Consider the following 22028-nt stretch of genomic DNA (forward strand, 5'->3'; position numbering starts at 1 on the left):
AAAAAAAAAAATCCTTTTCGTGTCTATTCTGTAGAACTAATCTTTCAAGACCTGTGTTGGGAAAGAAATTGCTATGTAGACTAAAAGATACAAAGCCATCATACATGTAATTTAAACTTTTAGAATAAAGTTTGAGTGTCCATACTGTCCCTAATATATAAATGTTTATTTAAAGACAGTTTAAAAGTTGGGACCAATTACAGAAAATTCACACATGGTAACAAACGATTCAAAAGCATTAAAATTTTATTTTCCTGACACCACAGAATAGTAGTTAAATAACAAAAGGTTCAATTATCAGTTAAAACTGAATAACCACTCAAAATTTTATTAGATGAAATTTTGCAGACAGAAACATTTTAAATGGAAATCCCTAACAATGACACTTGCACAAAAAATAAAATAAATAAAAATCAGAGCCAACAGCTGTTGGGTAAGAAAATGGGCCTGTATTTGTGTACTGAAAGTGGACACCTCATAATATCTATAGTGTGTTTACCAATATTCTGACTACCCCATCCATAACATACCTGTATTCACCATTTTACATGCCGATCTTTTAATGTTTGCTTTTTCTTGTGGAAAAGTAGAAATTTGTCTAAAAATTAACATTAATGCCTTAATTTTTTTACTGCAGTCTACAGATACTTGGGAGAACCTGTTAAAGATATAATCAATCATCAGAGATTTTTAAAAACTAAAAATAAATAATAAATTTTATAAAGATAAGTTTGATGCAAAGATAACTTAAGTTGACAACATTCAAGCAAACAATCTTAATCATGATAGCAGTGGGATCCCTGAGAACAGAGAAGTAAGGTACCCTACTTTTATTCACGAATAGCTGTATACTAACAGTCTGGTACTTTCATTAGCAAAACTAATATCGTAAATGGGTAAATAACCACTATATTAAAATTATTGCTTATATTTTCCAATCCCCAAAACACTGAAGAGAGATTTTGCAATTACTATGCAGTACAAAAATTTTAAATATTAAAAACTTCCACAATGAAAATTACAAATTTTTAATGTACAGTATATATAAATAACAATCACTAATGGTGTAGTGGTTATATCACTGTTCTGGATTTCTGTATCCAAACCAAAGTACAGGTAAATAGTATTGGATAGAGATATTCAATTTGAGGAAGTAACCATAAACCTTCTGGTACATTATATAAAATCCAATTGGTTCATAAATACAGTATTCCAAAGTGATACTGGAAAAGGGGGGATATGCCTTTCTTGCCTCATCCTGTGTGTGATGGTAATTCTTAGACCACAACGTTGATCCTTTGGGTTGCCTTATAAATGTTCCGAGTGATTAACCCCTTCACTGCTGGATGCCACTTTTAATTTATTTAGCTGACACCAGACAATTTTATTCAGCAGAAAAACCCCTCATATCCAAGGGGTTCACTAATAAAGACAAAATATAAAACACCCACTTCAACCTACCAAGAAGCTAAAATATTTCCAAATTAAATACCTATAACTAAGATTCCCAGGGCAGCCTTCTTTTTACCAATCTCCATAACAATTACCTACCTAAAAATTATTGTGATTGTTCTACATTTCATACAAATTTTTAGCATTAAGGAAAATATTGAGAATATTAATTTTTTTATTTGACAATTCCTGCAATATCCAAAAGGTACCTCCAAAGCCTTAGGTATGAAAGAACTCAATAAGCACATTTTAATGTCTTTCCTCTTTAATGCAATCACCATATATGAGCAAACCAACACACACACAAATAAACCTTCATTTGTCATCACTCTTTCATTCTTAGATATGTAAAATAAGTGTTCTGTTATAGTAATATCCTTCCAAAACAAGCCCTAAGTCTGGTTTACCACTCTTTCTTCACATAGGCCAATAGTGTCCAACAGCTGAAAGCCATCACCAAAAATCACTTAATGCCATGACCTTACTTTTTTTCATCTTTATGGTTATCTCCTCTACTGAAGGCATCATTTGTAACGGCTATACAAATACTCTATATCTTTGAACATCCTATCACACCAAATAACTCACTGGTTACAGAACAATATATATAACCACACACTTTCCAGTCAAAGGACAACTGAGGCTGTTTGAATTATACTTTAAAATAAATAAATTTTCCATAAAATATTTAGGAAATTTGTGACAAATGAAGTTCCAATTATGGCAGAGAATCATCTGGATTTTTGGCAGATTTAACCTTAGCTTAAGCCATAAATGACACCAATAGAATACTTTCCCCACTTTAAAATACAACCTCACACCTATGAGTCCACTCAGTATCTTATTTACTGCAGAGGTAAAACAATGTATTTTATAGTATTGTACTGTACATGGTAAAGCTATTCACCTTAAGAGCAATACATAGTACTCCTTTCAGCCACACACATGTATTAAAGAAATACAGTAAAATCTCATGCACCTCAGCAGGAAAATATATTATTGTAAGGGCTACAAGAACTGACAATATTGAAATTCTACAGTATCCCCAAAAAACACAAAAAATAAACATTCTTTCCCATTAAAAAAGATGCATATTTGATAACCATTCAAATTACTCTGGAAAGTAAATCCAATTTAGGGTGTAATTCTTTTAGGGTCTCTTGGGAACATTGAGGCCTTGCGGATATTATCCAGGCCAAGATAAAGCATAGTCACCCGCTCCAATCCAATACCTCCACCAGCATGTGGGGGACAACCATATTTGAAGGAATCTATGTACGACTGAATGGTGTCGAGAGGAATTCCATGGGCCTTGGCTCTCTCCACCAAGAAAGTAGCATCATGTATTCGCTGAGCACCTGACAATATCTCCTCCCCACGCATGAACATGTCATACGAGTTGCTCCATTTTGGGTCAGTAGGATCAGGCATGGTATAAAATGGTCTTACAGCCAATGGGAACTTATCCAATATATAGAAATCAGTGTCATACTTAGCCTTAACCAATCGCCCTAATAGCTTCTCATTAGGTGTACTTAGGTCTTCAGTATCTTCCATCTCTATTCCTGCTTCCCGCAACATAGCAACTCCTTCTTTGTACTCAAGACATAAAGGTGGGTCTAAGAACTTAAAAGGTTTAGCTGGAAACTGGTTGTTTACTGTGGCAATCTCATCTGCATAATTGTCACGAAGCCCTCTAAATATCTCGGTGAACATATTTCCTATAACATTCATAGCCTCATGGTAATGGTGGGTGAAAGCCATCTCTAAATCAAGCCCAACAAATTCTGTCAGGTGCCTATGTGTATTTGAGTTCTCAGCTCGGAAAATTGCACCAATTGTGAAAACTTTACCAAAGTCAGCTGCAATAGCCATTTGTTTATACAACTGTGGACTCTGAGCAAGAAAGGCCTCTTTTTCAAAGTACTTCATGCCAAATACATTTGCTCCACCTTCTGAAGCAGCAGAGATGAGCTTGGGACTCATAATTTCAGTAAAACCCCGAGACCTAAGGGCTTCCCTGAAAAGGTGACAAACACCACCTTCTAGCCTAAAGATTGCTTGATTAGTAGGTGTGCGCAGATCCAAAATACGGTTGTCCAGTCGAGTGTCCTGATTAACCTTGATCTGCAGACCTTCTGGATCATCTGTTTCTGGTCGCATAGCATCTTCTATCTGTGAATGAACAACTTTAAAAACAATCTTTTCTTCCAATCATACTAAAAAAAAATTTTTATTTCCTTGCTCTATGTTTTTCTCCATACAGTGGAGTCGAGTTAATTTGTAAAATACAAATTCACGGGTACCTCTATTAGCCCCGACGTGGTTTTGGGCATAGATTAATGTCTGCTAAGGTAAGGGACACCCAGGTTTAGGGCGTATATCAACGTCCTTGAAAATTTATAAATTCCCGCTAATCTCTATGGGCCTTAGAGCTATAAACAAACATTTTGAGTTGTCTGGTATACACCCCCACAGGCAATCACATGTCCAGGCCTCATGTTTCTTGGCAACACCAGTACCTTCACCTGTCCCACTCTGTAAGGATGTCGTGCTATCAGTGACGCCGAAATAAACTATTTTTGATGAGGATGCTCCTTGTGATGCTGAGGAGCCATTAGGAACGGACAGTGGTTTGAGTGATTCTGATGATGTCAATGACCCTGATTACCCACATGATGACAAGGATAGTGAGTGAGTGTGATGTTGGTAATTCTGACACCATATGCCAGACTCCATCACCAAATGCATCACTCTTATCACCCACAATGTTGACCCCAAGACCAGGATGAGGCTCTACAAGCCACACTGTCAAAGACTACACCTCCAACATGCATCTGGTTGACAAGTCTGACAGCATCATCTCCAGTATAGATTGTGCAAGTAAGACCATGAAATGGCACAAAAAACTATTCTTTCACGTTTTGGACATGTCCCTTCTGAACGCGCACATTCTTTATCTAATGAAGACAGATAAAAACGTACACTCCATGAGTTTTCATTGAATGTGGCAAGGCAGCTTTTGGAGACCAATGCAGTACCTCATCGGAGACCTGGAGGTCATCGTACAGCTGGTGGTGAACTACCTTTGCGACCGACTGCTCTAGACTTCCCTTCAGTGATTCCTTCCACTGGGGTAAAGTAGTATTCCCAGAAAAATTTCATGTGTACCGTACGAGTGAAATACGCGCCAAAGTATGCAAAGACACTTGTTATCGGTGTACTCAGTGTGACGTTGCTGTGCCTGATTCCATGCTTCCAATAATACCACACCCTTCAAAAGTACTGAAGCAAAGGAAAGATTTTTGTAAATAGTGTAAATACAGTATATATAATTTCTCGTTACTTTAGGGGCACCAACACAACATGGTGTGGTGGTGGCAGTATGACAGTGTACTGGTGGTAAAACTGTACCGTATAATTTTGTGCCTTACCTGAGAGCATATGTCATGTGTCGACTCCTAAATATTGCCTCAGTGTATAATATCTACATACAGTATTTGAGTACAATAAATAGTAAAATTAGTGTAGAATTATGTCACCACAGCATGTTTGCTGTAGAGCAGAGGCCTCTCAAAGTAACATTCCATTTGTTTGAATTACATTTTATATTCACCTACCTATCCAATATTATATAATCACAACTCTAGTATAAAAAAAGAGGTGGAAATAACAAAATAAAGTGACATAAAATAAATTCATAGTGATATGTCTCCCAGGTCATGCAGAGATCGTGGCAAAGTTGGATTTAAAACACCTGGGCCGGTTCCCATGGCAACAGACACACTACACAACAATTCCTATGATTCTGCCAACATGAGACTTGAGTTGCCACTTTCAAATCATTTCACATGATTTTAGATATCATTATCTAGCATTTCCCGCAAAAAAAAACAGAAATTAACTTTTTGGTAACCAGAGGGAGATATCTAGGTTTATTATATATTAACCACATACCGTAGGGGTTTAATACCTCTTTTTTTTTATAATTTGTGGTTGAATAATGTACAGCATGGGTGCTCAAACCATGGTCTGAGGGCCGCAAGTGGTCCTGAAGGAAGTTTAGGGCAGTCCTCGAAACTATTAGAAAATTATGTAAAAAATTCAATAAATAAAGGCTTTATTTCTTCAGAATTAATTTGAAGTTTTCTATTCAATAATCAAGTTATGTTCGCTACACTTTGCACATGGGCCATGTGTCTTTGAATTGGTGCAATGGTGTTTAAATTAGATAACACACATCAGCAGCAATGCTATGTACACCACGTGCTAGTGTAAGTTATCTACTTTAAAATCATTGAAGTAATTCATACACATAGCATACTTGCATAGCTTTCGGTATGAAAGGGTCTTTACAGCTTAAATCATAAGGCTTCAGATATAAACAAGACAACTGCTGAAGGATTCAATATACATCCCCCCCCCCCCCAAGTTAAGAGGATTTTTATTTCGCGGATGAGAGCCTGGATGTACCCAAGAATGTCTGTGGTCGGGGCAGGGAGCTATTTATTCTAGACACTAATTTCCTTTACCTGTATTGTAAATATGTGTGTGTAGACACACAAAACACATGCAAACAAATAATAATTGGAAAATCCTCTCACAAATAATTATCATTAACAAATTTATTAAAAATGTGAGTCTACCCTCAAGTTCGTGCTTTATTGCTTTATCAATAAAGCACGGACTTGAGGGCAGACTGTCACATTTTTAATAAATTTGTTTCTGATTATTTGAGAGAGTATTTCCCATTATTATATTTTTTATGTGTTTAGTCACACATACAGCCACTCCTTGACTTATGAATGGGGTTAGGGACCCAAATCCAGGTCATAAGTCGAAAATGCGAAGATATACATAGAAAAAGAAAATCTAAAATGAGTGTCTCTTTTTCTTCTCAGCACCACAAAACTCTCACTTTTAAGCATACCAGCCATTTTAAAGGGAATTACAAAAAAAAATTGTCAGTACATAGCGCAATCACTTACGTTGGGACGCGTAAATACGTAATTTGAAAAAATTTTGGTACGACTGGGGCGGTTGTATGTCCGGGTGGTCGTAAATCGAGTAGGTCGTAAGTCGAGGAGTAGCTGTATATACAATAACGGGAAAAGAAATAATTGTCCTAAGGGCAAACACAAAGGGAATATATATTTCTTTGGACACAAGTAAAAATGTACCCCCCCCCCTCCGTCCGCAAATGCTAATCGCAGCCATTTTGAGAACCTAACCCCCGCAAATTTTGGGGGCCCCCCTGTATTTTTATTTTCAGAGTTGAAAGGTGATATGATCCATTTTTTTTTGTCTGAAAAAATAGTCAAAATTAAATTCTGCATACCTTGTTTCTAAAGGAATTTCACAATAACTACAGACCACCATATAACAGGTTCAACGAAATTTTTCACAACAAATATCTAAGCCTACTACAGTAGATTCATAAAACCTACCCATGCTGTTCTGAAGGAGAGGAGAGGACTTATTCTGGCCAAAGAAAATGCAAAAGCTACCTCACCTATTAAGAAGGGTGAACTACATGCAACAAAAGAGACCTTTTACATCCAAGAAACTCAGCCTCAAGGTGTTTGCATCAATGAGAGCACAACCGTAACCCAAGCGTGTAATAATTCTTACACAAACTATTTCTAAAGTTAAGGTTTCCAGTGACCTTTACTGGACTACTGTAGTATCACATTATATCATCTTAGACAGCAGGGCATGGGCTTAAATTAACAAAGACAGCTCTACCTACCTGTAATGGCAGACGCTGTGCTGAAGCCGAGACAACAAACACCTTGGTAGCATAAATTTCAACATCCTGTATACTGCATGACTCAATCTTTTGGCCTGCTGCTGCAACCTGAGAAGAAAATAAATATACATATAACTATCCAGCAGTACCTCTACTATGTGGCACTACTGGGTCCAACAGCCTGGAGTACAGTCAAACTTCCCAAATCCAAATTGCTAGCAACCAAGTCTTGTTCGAATTCTGAAAAAATTCGAACTTGGATACCTAATCATCTTGGTGTTTTTATACACAATTCAAATGTAATACTTATACAGAAGTTGACAGAAATCCTATTACTTTCTTAGTTCCTTAAATACTGTGAAAAGTAAAAGTCATTGTTTGCCTTTAAACCTCATTACAGTACAGGTATATGCAATATTTATAGAAGCAGCTTGTAATTTCAAGTAGATATACATTATTTTTACTTTTTTTAACTATGTTACATGTACACTCCATCCAATGTAGGCATTGTGCAAAAAAAAATAATAATAAATAAATACATCCCATTAGGTAAAAAAAATAAAGGGAATACACATTTCTTTGTGCACGAGAGTGTGGGATCTCAGACTCTTGGAGCTGTCTCCTATGTGTAGGGAAATGAATGAAAACTATTACAACGTCCAGCAGAGAGTATTAAATATAATATTTACAATAGCAGCAATGCAGTATCAGTACAGTACATTAAAAAGAAATTATATATAAAATATTTACAAAAGCAACAGGACATACATTAAAAACAATCTAAAAATAATCAGGGCTACTGCCCATGCTGCCATCTTGTGAGACCCAAGTTGACGCAGCAAACTTTTTTTTTTTTTTTTACGAGGAATAGCCCACCCGGGCACAGGTCATCGACCCACAAAGGGGCCTAGGGGGGCAAAAAAATACAAAGTAAATGCCAATTAAAAATAGACAAGAAAAATATTATACTAATCTACACCACGAAGATGCTGGAAATCCAGCTTTTTGAAGTGAGTAACACTTAGCATGTTTTTAGCGAGTAGCACATGATGGGATTTTTCCATTCAAATTTTGGATACTACCAGATTCTGGAGAATTGGATTTTAGAAGTTTGACTGTACTGTATATTTATAAATTTTCCAGTGTTTTTGAACAAGATCATTCTTGTATATCTCCCACCAGCGTGCCTTGAGATATTGTAGTAAGCCATTCATTGCTGCTGCCCCAGCTAACCAGTTAGCACATTTTGTGATGGGACTTATTTCACATCTATTGTATTTTAACTAAAGTTCTTGTAGCAGTTTAACCACTATGGCCAAATAAAATAATGGTCATCAGGAACTTAGTTAAAGTATTACAAGACCATAAACACAAAACAAGACTAAATGGCATTTTCAATCAGGTGACAAATAGTGATGATTAATGCAAGGCAAATCATAATGAAAATGTTTAATCTATTTTGGTTAATATTAACTACAGTTTGATTACAGTAAAAATTCCTTAAGCTATAAAAATGTCTAATACTTCATTTGAAAATAGCACAGTATTTGCAGCATAGCTTTTTCAAGAAATTTTCTGATAACCAATATTTTCTTAATTATTTTTCTGATAACCAAACAGAAGATTTCATGAGTAAAGGCTTTGTGCACTGCTAGAGAATAAGGATCAAAGGAAACATATAAAGATGGTCTGCAACACAAATGTAAGAAGTGAAATCTGATACTGTACACAATCCTACTGTGAATGTAGATAATGCCACATATGTTAAGTAAGTAGATAATCCTGAACACTCAACCAACAATATTTTCATCAATCTTTACCTTTCCTTCAACATCAATAATGCTTTCTTTGGTGATATTGCAGACAAACTTGATCATCTGCTTGGAAACCTTTTCACCAACTGCTATCACACACTGAACGGTATGTTCTCTGCTTCGTAGCACAAAGAATGCCTGCTTCCCTGCAATAAACATTCATTCATTTATTAGTTATTAGTCCCCATACTTCTCTCCCATTCCAAATATAGCTTGTCCTATCTAGCTATTGAGAAAATTCTTATTAAATTTTCCTATTAACATTTCAACTGATGTCTGCAGGGAACATTCTTTTAAAAGCAGGGAGGGTGGCCAAGAGCAAATGGGATAGAGTCCTGGATTGAAAAATTGAGGAAGTGCTCAATGAATTTCTTAAATTTTTAGAATTACCTCAAGTCACACAGAAAACACAAGAAAATATGATTAACTGATGGATCCCCCCCCCCCCCAAAAAAAAAAACAATTAACTTTGATTCCAAGCTATGAAACAACCTTTAAGTGAGGGACAGGAAGATGGCTGGGACATATTAGTTGACATTAACCTCTGTAAATTAACATCAAAATCCCTTCTCTGGTTCAAAGGTCATAAGAGGACAGATTATGCAAGAATTGGAAAACCTCTATGTACAGTACCTGTACCAGACTTCCATGGTCGGAAATGAATTTGAATTTTGAAATGAGACCCAAAATAAAAATCGAATTTCATTGGGCCAAAAATCAATGTACTGTAGTAATTGGTTGTAAAAAAAAAATTAAATAAAAAAAAAATTGATTGGCCGCGTGACGTGTACGGGAACGCATGCGCGTGATGATTATGATGGAGGCACGCAGTGTGGGAGGTAAGGTATGTGATAATGGCGGAAGATTAATGGAAGAAAATAGAGAACATTTTGGATATGCTAGTTCCGTTATTATACATTTGCAACGGTAATGTAATAGAAGAAAATTATATTATTATTAGACGTCTTATTCAATATGATAATAGATTAGGGGTAAGAATGTTGTGTGCGGAAATGCAATACAGTAATACCCCTTTGGCTAAGAAAATCCAGATTTTTTTTCATTATCATCAAAACACAATGGATGGAATCTGCATGCAACAACCAGTTCTTATTATATCTTATTTGATGTCCTAATTCTTGAATGATTATCTATGGTAATCCCTATTGATTGCATTACATATGGTTTAAGTCAGTACCTGTATGTCTATTACAACAAAAGAACAAGTGATGATGTAGGTGATATTTGGAACCCAAAAGTGGAGAGGTTGATAATTAAAGAATGGAAATCTGAGATTAAAGGACAAATAGAAAGGATATTGGATGTGCAAAAATTAATTAAGATAATTTGCTGGACTAAGATGATAGGAAAAGATGAAATGAGAGACCAAGTGGAAATGGAAAGACATGTGTAAGAGTGTAAATTTGGGGATGCACTGTATGTAAGGAAATGGTTTACCTTACAAGACCTGGCATTTGCCTCCCTGTTCAGTATTTGGGCAAAGCATAATAGTGTACAGAGTACTGAAACATCCCTTTATATATTCATCAAATAATAATTGAACTCTCTAAATACCATACTGTATATATAGTGTAGACTCACTATTTACCTTTCCCACGACTTGTGTGAAGACGAGCACGAAGTGTAACAGTCTCATTGGTTAAATTCTTGTTAAGATCTTTTATTTCTTTATGTATGACTGGTAGTTTCTCCTGACTCCTGTTCATAGGCAGGTTCCCATACAGTCCCACTGAACAGTCCCCTGTTTCTTCTTGAGCGACATCCTGCAAAATGTCATATTCCAGCTAAAGCACCCAATAATGGAAAAATATACAGAAAATCCAAATTACACAGTATGAATTTGACAAAATACAATTAAAAACTTGGCCAGAATGACAACTCTAAAAGATTTAATATTTCTTAATCCAATATCTTCAAAAATAAGACTCGAGGCTTTGAAGGGAGAAAAATAGAAGTGCCATTTTGTGCACAAGTGTTTATCATACACAACTTACACAAGTCATGTGTTTAACCAAATAAAATACTGTACATGAACTTACAGCTTGTGCTGCATTTTGTGCTTTATATTCAGCTTTCTTAGCATTTTTCTCTGCTGCCTTCTGTGCTTTCTTCAAGGCTTTCTTGCTTGGTGCATCTTCTGAGCTGGAAGTAGAAAAAAATCACTATTATTTTACCTCATTCATATTAAGTGTCAATGATTTTCAAGTGAGCTTCTCAGTCTTTCATTATTAACAAGCCACATGATTTCATTCTACAGATATGTCTCCCTCCCTAACTGCAGTTTCCTCTATCAGTTTTCAATTTTTCCTCTCTTGTGGTTTCTTGGTGATTAGTAGCAAATTTAAAGCAATAAAGCACAGCTGTACAGTGGCTGCAAAGCCCACAGGAATATACCTACAGAAGCACTCACTGAGAAGACGCCCCATTTTGGTTGTTTACTACTTGCTCTCAATGCTACTCAGGCTATTTTATATCTCCTATAAGTTAATTTATCTCTCTCATTATGAGTCCTAAGAGTTATGCAAATGCGGTGTTGGTGGTACAGCAGTAACGCACAAAACTCATCAATATGTCAAGGGTTCGAGCCACGGCCAGGACACAAATGAGAAGAGTTATCCAGTGTGACCAAACCAAACATCACAGGTTTCCCGGTTCCCTCCTGTACTAACACTGGATAGAGCACCCAAACGGTTCGTAAGCTGAAAAGTGGCAAAGTAAAAAAGTAAAGTTCTTACATGACAAAACAGTACCAGTAATACTAATCATATCACAAAAAGGTACTGCGAAACTGTACTAATGCCAATATTTGTCGTATCGTTTTATTACATACTATCATCCAAAGAACATGTGAAAAAAATGACCCAAATCTAAGAATTCCTTCTGGTATTAGCCATCTGCTCCAATTTTACCATTTTTTTCATGTTTTAACTTTTCCTTCACACTGGTGTACATAGATTTAGTAGGGATTAGCATCAAAAGGTTAATCTATGGGAAAAGTATATTCTAGAATTGGAAAACTAAATTATAAAATTACTTTGAATATGGCATGTAAGTTCACCTCAATGCTTTTACGTAGTGAATTTATAAAACACAATTACTGAACTGTCTGAATTAAGCAGAAATGAACCACAGCTTGAAATCTACTAGTGTAGGTATTATTCTAATTATATTTCACCAATAAATTATAAGACTCTAACACTTAAACTTATCGTAATGAGAACATATTAATGACTTACTTTTCTTTGTTATCGTTTGTCATCATTATATTGAAGGAAAGATAAGGTTGATGAAGACTATAAGAGCTATCATGTGGTCCAGCAGCTGGCGTGAGTGACAACCTCTCCCGGGGCTTTATATCCTACTTGAGTTATTGACTGAATCCACAGACAATATTACAAAACATCAATGTATAATTTTTATTACGATTATAATCTAATTTCTAAACATTAAATGAAAATAAATTAATATTTATGAAATGTATTTATCCAGTAAGTTATAATATTATTTGTATAACCCTGATATAGAAATTAATCTAGATATCAAATAATTTCCTTTACAGTGATAGCTGATGTAATTTTTAATCTGTCACGTAATATATTTTACCGCGTGATGACATTGTTAATGACTGCTTTGTATAGATTCTAGCAGTCTCTCTTTCTCATTGATTGACCCAAACTGACGGGTAGGCCTATACTGGTTTAATTACGTAAGCTAAACTGATTAATAAGGTTTTAACACATTTCATGGACTATCTATCCTTAAATCGACTTACAAATCTATCAATCACTTGCTTGACAATAATTATGTATGTATATATTTGGACCCATATTCTGGAATGGGGTGGTAATATCGACAATATATATACAGTACCTAGATTTTGCCAAGGCTTTTGACAGTGTACCCCACGAAATGCTGAAAATCAAACTGGAAGGAATCATACTGGAAGGGTACGGAATTCGGGGAAATGTCTTAGCGTGTATAGAAGACTTTCTACATGACCGCAAGCAATGTGTGGTGATTAATGGCACGAAATCATTATCTGTACCTGTCACAAGCAGGGTACCACAGGGCAGTGTATTGGGCCCACTGGTGTTTGTTTGTTTCATAAATGACATGCCTGACGTTGTACACTCCTCCATACAAATGTTTGCCGATGACTCCAAGCTATTTCGGGAAATCAAGAACCCTGCGGACTGTGAAGAGCTGCAGAAGGATCTCTGTGGGCTCCAAGAATGGTCGAAGAAATGGCTGCTGAGATTCAATGTCACGAAGTGTAAGAGGATGCACCTGGGGCGTACCAACGGTAAGGAGGCGTATCATATGTCCCAACGGGATGAAGAAACTGCACTATTTGAAACTAAATGTGAGAAGGACCTAGGTGTGTATGTTGACAATGAGCTGAAGTTCTCGGGCCATTGCGAGAAGAAGGTAAATCAGGCAAATAAATTATTGGGTCTTATAAGGTCGTTCAGATATCTAGACGGTCCGTCCCTCGTAACGATCTTCAAGATTGAAGTGCTTCTCCATCTGGAGTACTGTCACGCCGTCTGGTCCCCAAGAAATGTTAGACTGTCAGTTGATTGAAAATGTCCAAAGGGGGACCATCAGACTGGTGCTTGCACTACGGCACCTTAGTTATCTAGAGAGATTAGAACGCCTGCAACTGCCTATCTTATACTACAGACGGGCAAGGGATGACCTAATTGAAGTTTATAAATATTTCGGAGGGCACTACTCAGTCGAGTGCCCAGACCTGGAGCTGGCGGACGTACGCCCCACAGAGGGTTATAGCTCAAGGTTGAAGAAGCCAAAAGTCCAGAAAACTGTGAGGACAAACTTTTTCGAATTGAGAATTGTGGACTCTTGGAACAACCTGCCAGAGAGTGTTGTGACGGCACCGAGTGTGAGCTCTTTCAAGACCAGACTTGACCAACACTGGAGCAGGTTCAGATACATTTAGGAGCCAGTGCATGCCCGGTACTTGCCAACACTACACGCGTAACAGAGACGTGACCGATCGGCCAAGCGTCTAACGAACCGGTCAGTGGTGAAGAGGTTAAAAGAAAAGGACACCCAAAAATCTTTCTTGACATTCGAATATTAAGAACACCTTACTTAGCCTAACCAAACTAGCCTAATCTAACTTCTAAAATTCTTTCTTGACATTCATATATTAACTAATAAACCCTAACATAACCTATCTCCTAAAATTCTCTTTTGACATATGAATTAAACTTACTCTAAAAGTGTATCACATAGGCCTGGTGGTCCATTATAAGAAAAGTATCCTTTACCCTTGAATTCAGACTTGAAATGAATTTCAAAATGGATTTTAGTTTACTTTACCCATCTAAAAATAAATGAGTCATGACATGTGGATTTAAAAGCCCCTAAGAAATCTTGTACTTAAATTTCTCATTACATGTGGATTCTGATTTACTAAACCCTTAAATTTAACCATTGCATATAAAGTTAAATTTATCGCCTAAGTGGTGTCAAGTGGACATACCAAGTTGAGATAGACTCCGTACAGCTTTGGTGGTATTTCTTTGTTCTTTTTTGTATTTTAATTTATTCCAACAGTTAGGTTAGATTAGGTTCTGTTAGGTCAGTGTATGTTAGTTTAGGGTAGGCTAGTTTAGGGTAATTTTAGCTAAGTTAGGTGCATTATAACATCCAGTTACAAGAATTATTCATTGTACGAACGTGTGTGAATCTGGCCCTGGCTTCAACATCAGCAATTCAGGAGTTTGTAATTCATGGTAAAGACGTGTACCAGATATTGGTGGCTTAGCAATTTTATCCATTGTTTATTATATAAATAAGACCAAGATAATATTGTGTTTTCATCTAATGCTACAAACATGACTATATTATCATATGTGTTTGTTACTGTCACCTTAATGGAAATAAAGCGTTATGAGCTACATTAAGTTCTTAAAGAATTATTCATGGTTCATATTTAAATAAAAAGGGGATAAAAAGCGGATGTATTGAAGTACCGTTATCTTATTATGCTTCCATGTTGGTGGTACAGCGGTAACGCGCTAAACTCGCACCAAATATGTCAAGGGTTCGAGCCTCGGCCTGGACACACGTGAGAAGGGTGTTATCGAGTGTGACCCTACCAAACACCACAGGTTTCCCGGTCCCCGATTTCCTTCTATACTAACACTGGATAAACCGCCCAAACGGCTAGTAAGCTGATAAGTGGCGAATGTGATTAAAAAGAAAAGACTTCTGACCTTTAACCTCTCTTTGATTCACTGTCAGCTTACACCCTTAATGCACGAGTCATAAAGGCAAGCATGAACTACGCATGCTTCCCAGATGGGCGCTGTAAACGCTTCTGCGCTTCACCTTGCACAGAATGTAAGGGGTGCCCAATAAACTAGCCCCCTCGGGGGCAATCCAAAAAAAAAAAAAAATAAAAAATCTTAAAATCACAGGCTGACGGTCTGTCTCTGAATATCTTCTGCCCCTTTGATTTATCTTTCTCTGCTTATCGGTCTCTTTGGTTATCTGGCTCTAAAAATATCTTCCTATTCATTATCGATCTATTCGACTATTTTATTTATTAGATTTTCTGATTTTAATTATCTGTCATTATCTGTACTTATCTATTTGTATATTTATCCCTGTTTAATTAATCGCCCCCCCGCCCCATCTAACACCACCGCTCCGAAGCCTCCGATCCAGGTTAGAAATTCTGCTCACTAAAAGCCTCTCCGACCCACAACAAAATTCCTACACAGCATTTTTAATTTGTAAATTTCAAAACAGTTTTTAGAAGATTTTACAAATGAGTTTTACAGGATATAATTAAAAATGCAGGAATGTTTGCAATGCTATATATTTGTGTCTCTTGCAACAGAAATGCTTTTTTTTTATGTCCCAGGTCAACACATTAAGGGCATGTCGCTCTGAGGCCGGCCGCACAGTGTGGAACAACTCGACGCAGTGTGTAGGCTTGCGTCTAAAATCGAACACGCGATGTATCCCTGAGTGCCGTTAATCCCCTGGTTAAATTTACCCTGTAATTGGATCATGTTCGCGTACAATAATTATTATTATAGTATGTTCTGATAGAAAAACCTGGGTGGTGGTAGCTATCGTGAGTATTGGGGATTGTAAAGTAACAAGAGGTTCCCAGGTAAGCCCTAGATCAGAATATAACTAGATAAGAGACAAGTATACAAGAGAAAAGTAATAAAAACAAGTAGAAAAGAATAAAAAGAAAGAAAGAAGGATAAAAAGTGAATAAGAAAAAATATAAATTCAGCCCATACATCATCAGAGAGGCTGAGAGTAACTATGAATAAAGGGTGGTTATGAAGACGCGGTTGGAGAAACAAGAGTGATATGGAGATTGAGGAAGTGGAGATTGAGGAAGTGTTAGATTACACTCCAAAGACGAGTTTATACTTTATAACTTCCAGAGGTGGCAGGTTAGATATTATCGAGCAAATGATTGTGGACCATGAGCAGTGATCTCTCGTACAAGATTGTGTTAACTAGCACGTAGAACCTGACGACTCAATTTAGAATGATACATACACAATGGAAGTTATAAAGCGTTGTGAAGCAATGTGAATACTGAAGATTTACCATGTGTATGCTGCGTTTGTAAATTGAGGATATTAGCACACAACTCACGCGTGATACTACCTCACTCATACTATCAAGCAGTCCATTCTAATACCATTCATCACCATTGACTATAAATAAAATATCTCACCCCCCCCCACAAAAAATAGATAAATGTGTGGTGTGCGTTTGATCCTCAACCGCCAGGTGACAAGAAGCCGAGATATAAGAAGAAATAGAAGAAAACTTGAAAGAGGGATGCCACGGGTCGAATCATTTGCCAAATACGCTGACACCAAATAAAACCGCTACCACAAGTACAGGTATTAGGCCGTGGCCCTCGAGATCTCCAAAGCATTTGACAGGGTATGACTTAAGTATTTGCTTTCTAAACTTCCCTCTTATGGCTTCTCTTCCCCACTTTGTTCTCTAATTTCTAGCTTCCTTGAGAACCGATCCATGGCAGTTGTTGTCGAGGGATCGATCTCTCGCTCTTTCTCTACCAATAGTGGTGTCCCACAGGGTTCTGTTCTTTCACCTACTCTCTTCCTTCTTTTTATCAATGATTTATTTCACACTACCGCTAATTCTATCCATTCTTACGCTAATGATTCTACTCCTCATTCTTCACATTTTCCCCTTCCCCTAATTCTCAAACTAGATCTGTTTGTAGAGCTGATATTATTACATCTATCAATGCGGATCTGTGCAGCATCTCCGAATGAGGAGGTAGAAACTTGGTTAAATCCAATAGTAATAACTCAGTAATTACCAATTACACTTTCCAAATTAGACGATCTCCCACCAATCACATTTCAGGACACAATCATTCAGCCAAATTCTAAAATAGGTATGCTAGGCCTCACCATTTCCTTTAATATGTCATGGAAGTCACTCATCCGCAACATTGCTAAAGCTGTCTCCCGAAATCTAGGAATGCTGTACAGATGCTGTAGCTACTTCACTCCTGAGCAGTTGCTTCAAGTATATAAGGGATTCATTCGTCCTAACTTGGAGTACTGCTCTCATATCTGGGGTGGCTCTTCTTCTGTCCAACTGTTAGATAGGGTGGAATCAAAGGCATTTCGTCTTCTTAACTCTCCTCCTTTAGTTGATAATCTTTCTTCCCTTTCTCTTCGCCGCAATGTTGCTTCACTGTCTCTTTTAGAGGTACTTTAACAGGCAATGTTCGGTAGATTTGGCATCCTGTGTACCACCGGCAAGGTTGTGGGCTCGTAACACATGTCTTGCCCGCGGTGCCCACAGTTTCTTTGTGGATGTCGGTCACGCTAAAATAACCCGTTATCGTACATCCTTCTTTCCTCACACAGCAAAACTGTGGAATGCTATGCTTTCTTCTGTTTCCATACTCATACAATCTGTCTCACTTAAAAAAGCTGGTTTTCCCGCATCTTCGTGGTGTAGATTAATATAATCTTGTTCTTTTCTAGTTTTAATTTAGTTTTACTCTTATATTTTCGTCCCCTCGACCCCATTGTGGGTCGATGACCTGCGCCCGGGTGGGCTATTCTCTGCAAACAAAAAGTTGACTGCCAGGAAATCCAAAACAAGCAAACTAACAAGCAAGCAACACTATCTCAAATCATATCCACACCTTTGAGGTTTCTGTCTCTATTGAGTCCCCCCCCCCACACACAGTCACACACAAGAGTAAAGATAGACGGATAAGCACAACATCTACTTCTGACTACAGTAGGAAACTGCGTGAGAGCTGACTTATGATGAGCTATGAATATGCAATATTATAAATTAATGAAATTGGCAGAGGTAGAATCATATATTCATACTTACTAAATGAATATTTTTTTTGTAAAATACAGTCTCGTTCAAGATTCTTCGAACACTGCTGGCAACTCAAAGCCGTTTGTTTACTATAGTACCGTCGTAGTATAATATAATACGAAACAACAAAGCCCATCCAATAATTAAGCAACAGGGAACTAAGTAACCAATCACCGATAACCTTTTACATTCAATCATAATTTTTACTACGTACTATAGTAAACAAACGGCCTTGAGTTGCCAGCTGTCTCCAGCAATGTTCGACGAATCTTGAAAGAGACTGTACATGTGCAATTGCATTGTCTTAAATAAGTATCTTAACTTTAGTTTCATTTTAATTCTAACAGAACATTGTGTGAAAAACTGGAATTTCATTTTTCTTTGTTATATTAAATAATGCTTGTGTCATTCAGTAATGTATATTACGTCTTGCTGAAACAAAGAATTTTGCCGAGTTCTCTTATTACGTTTAATGAACAAAGTTTATTCATTAATGATACTAAATATTCCATTTTTGGGAATTCTTAAAGATAATATCTATATTACCAACGTATTGTATAACCATATAGGTTCTTATATATTTCTTATAATTCAATGACTGCTTTAAAGGTAAGGCCCACCAGAAGCGCTGTACATACGGGTATTGGTGAGCTGTTTTCATTATTAGCTTATGACTTTAATTAATGAATTATATTATTGATTAATAAATTCACCGTATAATTAGTGGAATAAAACTGGATCATTGTTTAACTTTACATGTAACATACATTGGACAATTCAATCAGATCACTAACTTAACCTTAGTTATTAAAATTTGCCGTATATAATGGTTATAATACTCTGTTATGATTACAAATTCTCATCAAAGACAATTTAGATTTTAGTTGGCGGATATACCTTATTTGGTGGTATGGATAAGTGGAAAAACTTGTTTAAGTTAACCGCGCGCGTGAGCCAGCGCCAGTCACTTGTTAAGGTTCACAGAGCCATCTGTTGGGAGCTGCGGAGGGGAGCGAGCAGCCCGCGGTGTAAACAGTCAAGTGTCAAGTGGTGCATGGGTCAGGCGCATGCCAACACCTCCCTGGCTTTGTTAATGAAATGAGTGAAGAGTGTTAGTGTTGGTGTAGTTCTGTGATGGAGATGGAGGAGACCATAGTCGAGGAGTGGCTTAGGTCCCTCCACATGGAGCAGTACGCTGATTCTTTCATCGACAACGGCTACGATGACCTGGAGATATGCAAACAGATCGGTGCCCCAGACCTGGACGCCATCGGTGTGGTGAACCCGGGTCACCGAACTTCCCTGCTGAATGCTGTAATGTTGCTGCGAGAGGAGGGTGCTGCCTCTGTGTACTTCACGGTGGAGGAGGCGCAGCTGGCAGCGCGCGACCACACTACCCTCCGTAACTCTAGTGGGTCGCGGGGCCGCTCGTCTCGGTCCTCCCGTGGGTCTCGTGGGTCAGGCTCTACGGCCTCTACCCCTGGTGAGCCCCCACCCTCTATGTCACTACCCATGACATCTACCACAACTCCAGCACGCTATTTGGACGCATACGAGGCCGGGCGGGCAGAGCTAGTAAGGCTCCCCCACACCCAGCTGAGTGGGCTGCTGAAGGAGAGGCTGGTGCAAGATGCTGTCGACCTAGCCACACACCCCTACACCACACAGGTACTGTCCATTGTTTCTATTCGATTTTCTAATTTTCATTCATGTTATGCTTATAATATGTAACTAGTTCCACATGACCTAATGTCAGAGCTGCACAGTTTCTAATAACACCTTCCCACACCATGCAACAGCAGATGAAAACCAGAGATAATGATTTGAGCATTGACTCCTTATTCTATTAAATGACCTCAAAACAATTGTTTTGACATATCAACTGAAACCACACCGTTTTTTAACCAAATGTCATGACGAACTAAGTTAAGAGAACATCAATAGAAATAATTAGCTTGATAGTTATACAGAACAAGTGCTGGAAATAATCGTAGTAGAGTCTCATGCTGTGTTTGAAGCATATTAATGGACACATTTTTTAATGACATTGTGGGTATGGAGTATGTATATTGAGACACAGTACCTCTTTGTGTGTGTGAGTACAGTATATATCTAAGTGGTTTCATTATGAAATTGAACCTCTCGTTCTCTTTCCTGACTTCCAATTTGAGTGGAAGAAAATCTACATATTCCACTGAGGTTTATTAATAAAACCCACCAGTGCAAGCCAAACCCATGGCTCTGAGGAGAAATAGACGTGCTCTAATGAGTAATGTAATGTACATTTTTAGACATATATAAAATTAAATGAAACAATTCATTCTTAATTTAATCTACTTATCGTAACAATCCTTAGCTTTTACTGTACGAATCTAACTGGTCTTGTTTTCAACACTAATGGAACTGTTTGGATGAATTTTGAGTACTGTGGATGTCTTATTTTGGTAAAATTTTAGTTTCTGTTATCCCTAACCAACCTAACCGAACCTTATGTAACCAAACCAGCCTAACCTAGCCACAAACCCAGGAACTATGTCTAACCTAACCGAGGGGGAGGGGGGGCTTTGGCCCCCAGACCCCTACCAATTTCAATAGCTAAATTCCTAAGATTCCCCGGATGACCGAAACTAAAATACCATTATTTTTTTTACCATATCTGGAGAGTTCTGTTAAAATTTTTATTTGATTATGTTCCTATTTATTTATATTACAATAGGTAGTAGGTAGCTATAAAACAGGGAGGTACTTCCGCCTGGGAAGATATTGGAAGCATAATGTGTTGTCTAATGGTAGACCCTTTTGCCATATAGCATCACGAAAATTGTGACCAAGTCCCAGGTTGCTGATCTGACTTTCTGCCTCATTTACACACAATGGCAGGGTCTCAATTATTTCTCTTTGACAACACAACATACATAAATTGTTTCTCACTATTGATCTTTTGTATTTTTTTATTTCTTAATGGTTCTTTATTATTATTATTATTATTATTATTATTATTATTATTATTAATATTATTATTAATAATATTAATAATAATAATAATATTATTATTATTATTAATATTATTATTATTATTATTATTATTATTATTATTATTATTATTATTATTATTATTATTATCATCAGTGTTATTATTTTATTTTTAATTTTGTACTTTTTATTATAACTTTTATTTTCTATGAACTAATTATTATTATTTTTGTTATTATTGTTATTATTGTTATATTTTCGGCCCCCAGGCCCCGATGTGGGCAGGTGACCTGTGCCCAGGTGGCTAATCCCTGAAAAAAAAAAATCTGCCTTATTCAATAAGTTTGACATGGTTTAATCTAGGCTGCAATCTTGCAGGGATCTTGTAATATTTTGGGAATAACACATTTCAAATCAACAGCTGTGATCTTGGACATATTTCTCAGCAAACAATAAGTGTAATGAAAAATATATACTACAAATTATTATCTTTTTATGTGGATTGACTAAATGTGCCTAAATGGTTACATTGCATATTATAATTGTCAAAGCATGTTGAGGTCACAGTTACGGACTGTAGCATATCTTAGAAACTACAATACTGTATCATTGACTTTGGATACACTGGA

The 22028-nt window shown here is 37.0% G+C and overlaps 2 protein-coding genes across 2 annotated transcripts; one reads left to right on the top strand and one right to left on the bottom strand.

The window, feature by feature from the left end:
• Nucleotides 1–233: 233 nt before the first annotated feature.
• On the bottom strand, nucleotides 234–12386 carry LOC121875853 (aspartate--tRNA ligase, cytoplasmic-like). The gene is made up of 6 exons (XM_042380557.1): nucleotides 12273–12386; nucleotides 11076–11178; nucleotides 10625–10799; nucleotides 9022–9161; nucleotides 7202–7309; nucleotides 234–3627 (listed from the first exon to the last, which is right to left on the bottom strand). The coding sequence occupies exons 1-6, from the start codon at nucleotides 12296–12298 to the stop codon at nucleotides 2587–2589; spliced, it is 1593 nt and encodes a 530-aa protein (XP_042236491.1). The 5' UTR covers nucleotides 12299–12386; the 3' UTR covers nucleotides 234–2586.
• Nucleotides 12387–19414: 7028 nt separating this feature from the next.
• Nucleotides 19415–20157, top strand: LOC121875849 (sterile alpha motif domain-containing protein 5-like). Its single transcript, XM_042380552.1, has one exon. The coding sequence runs from the start codon at nucleotides 19561–19563 to the stop codon at nucleotides 20155–20157; it is 597 nt and encodes a 198-aa protein (XP_042236486.1). The 5' UTR covers nucleotides 19415–19560.
• Nucleotides 20158–22028: the final 1871 nt, after the last annotated feature.

The sequence above is a fragment of the Homarus americanus genome, unplaced genomic scaffold (genome assembly GCF_018991925.1).
Source record: "Homarus americanus isolate GMGI-L3 unplaced genomic scaffold, GMGI_Hamer_2.0 scaffold24588, whole genome shotgun sequence".
NCBI lineage: Eukaryota > Metazoa > Arthropoda > Malacostraca > Decapoda > Nephropidae > Homarus > Homarus americanus.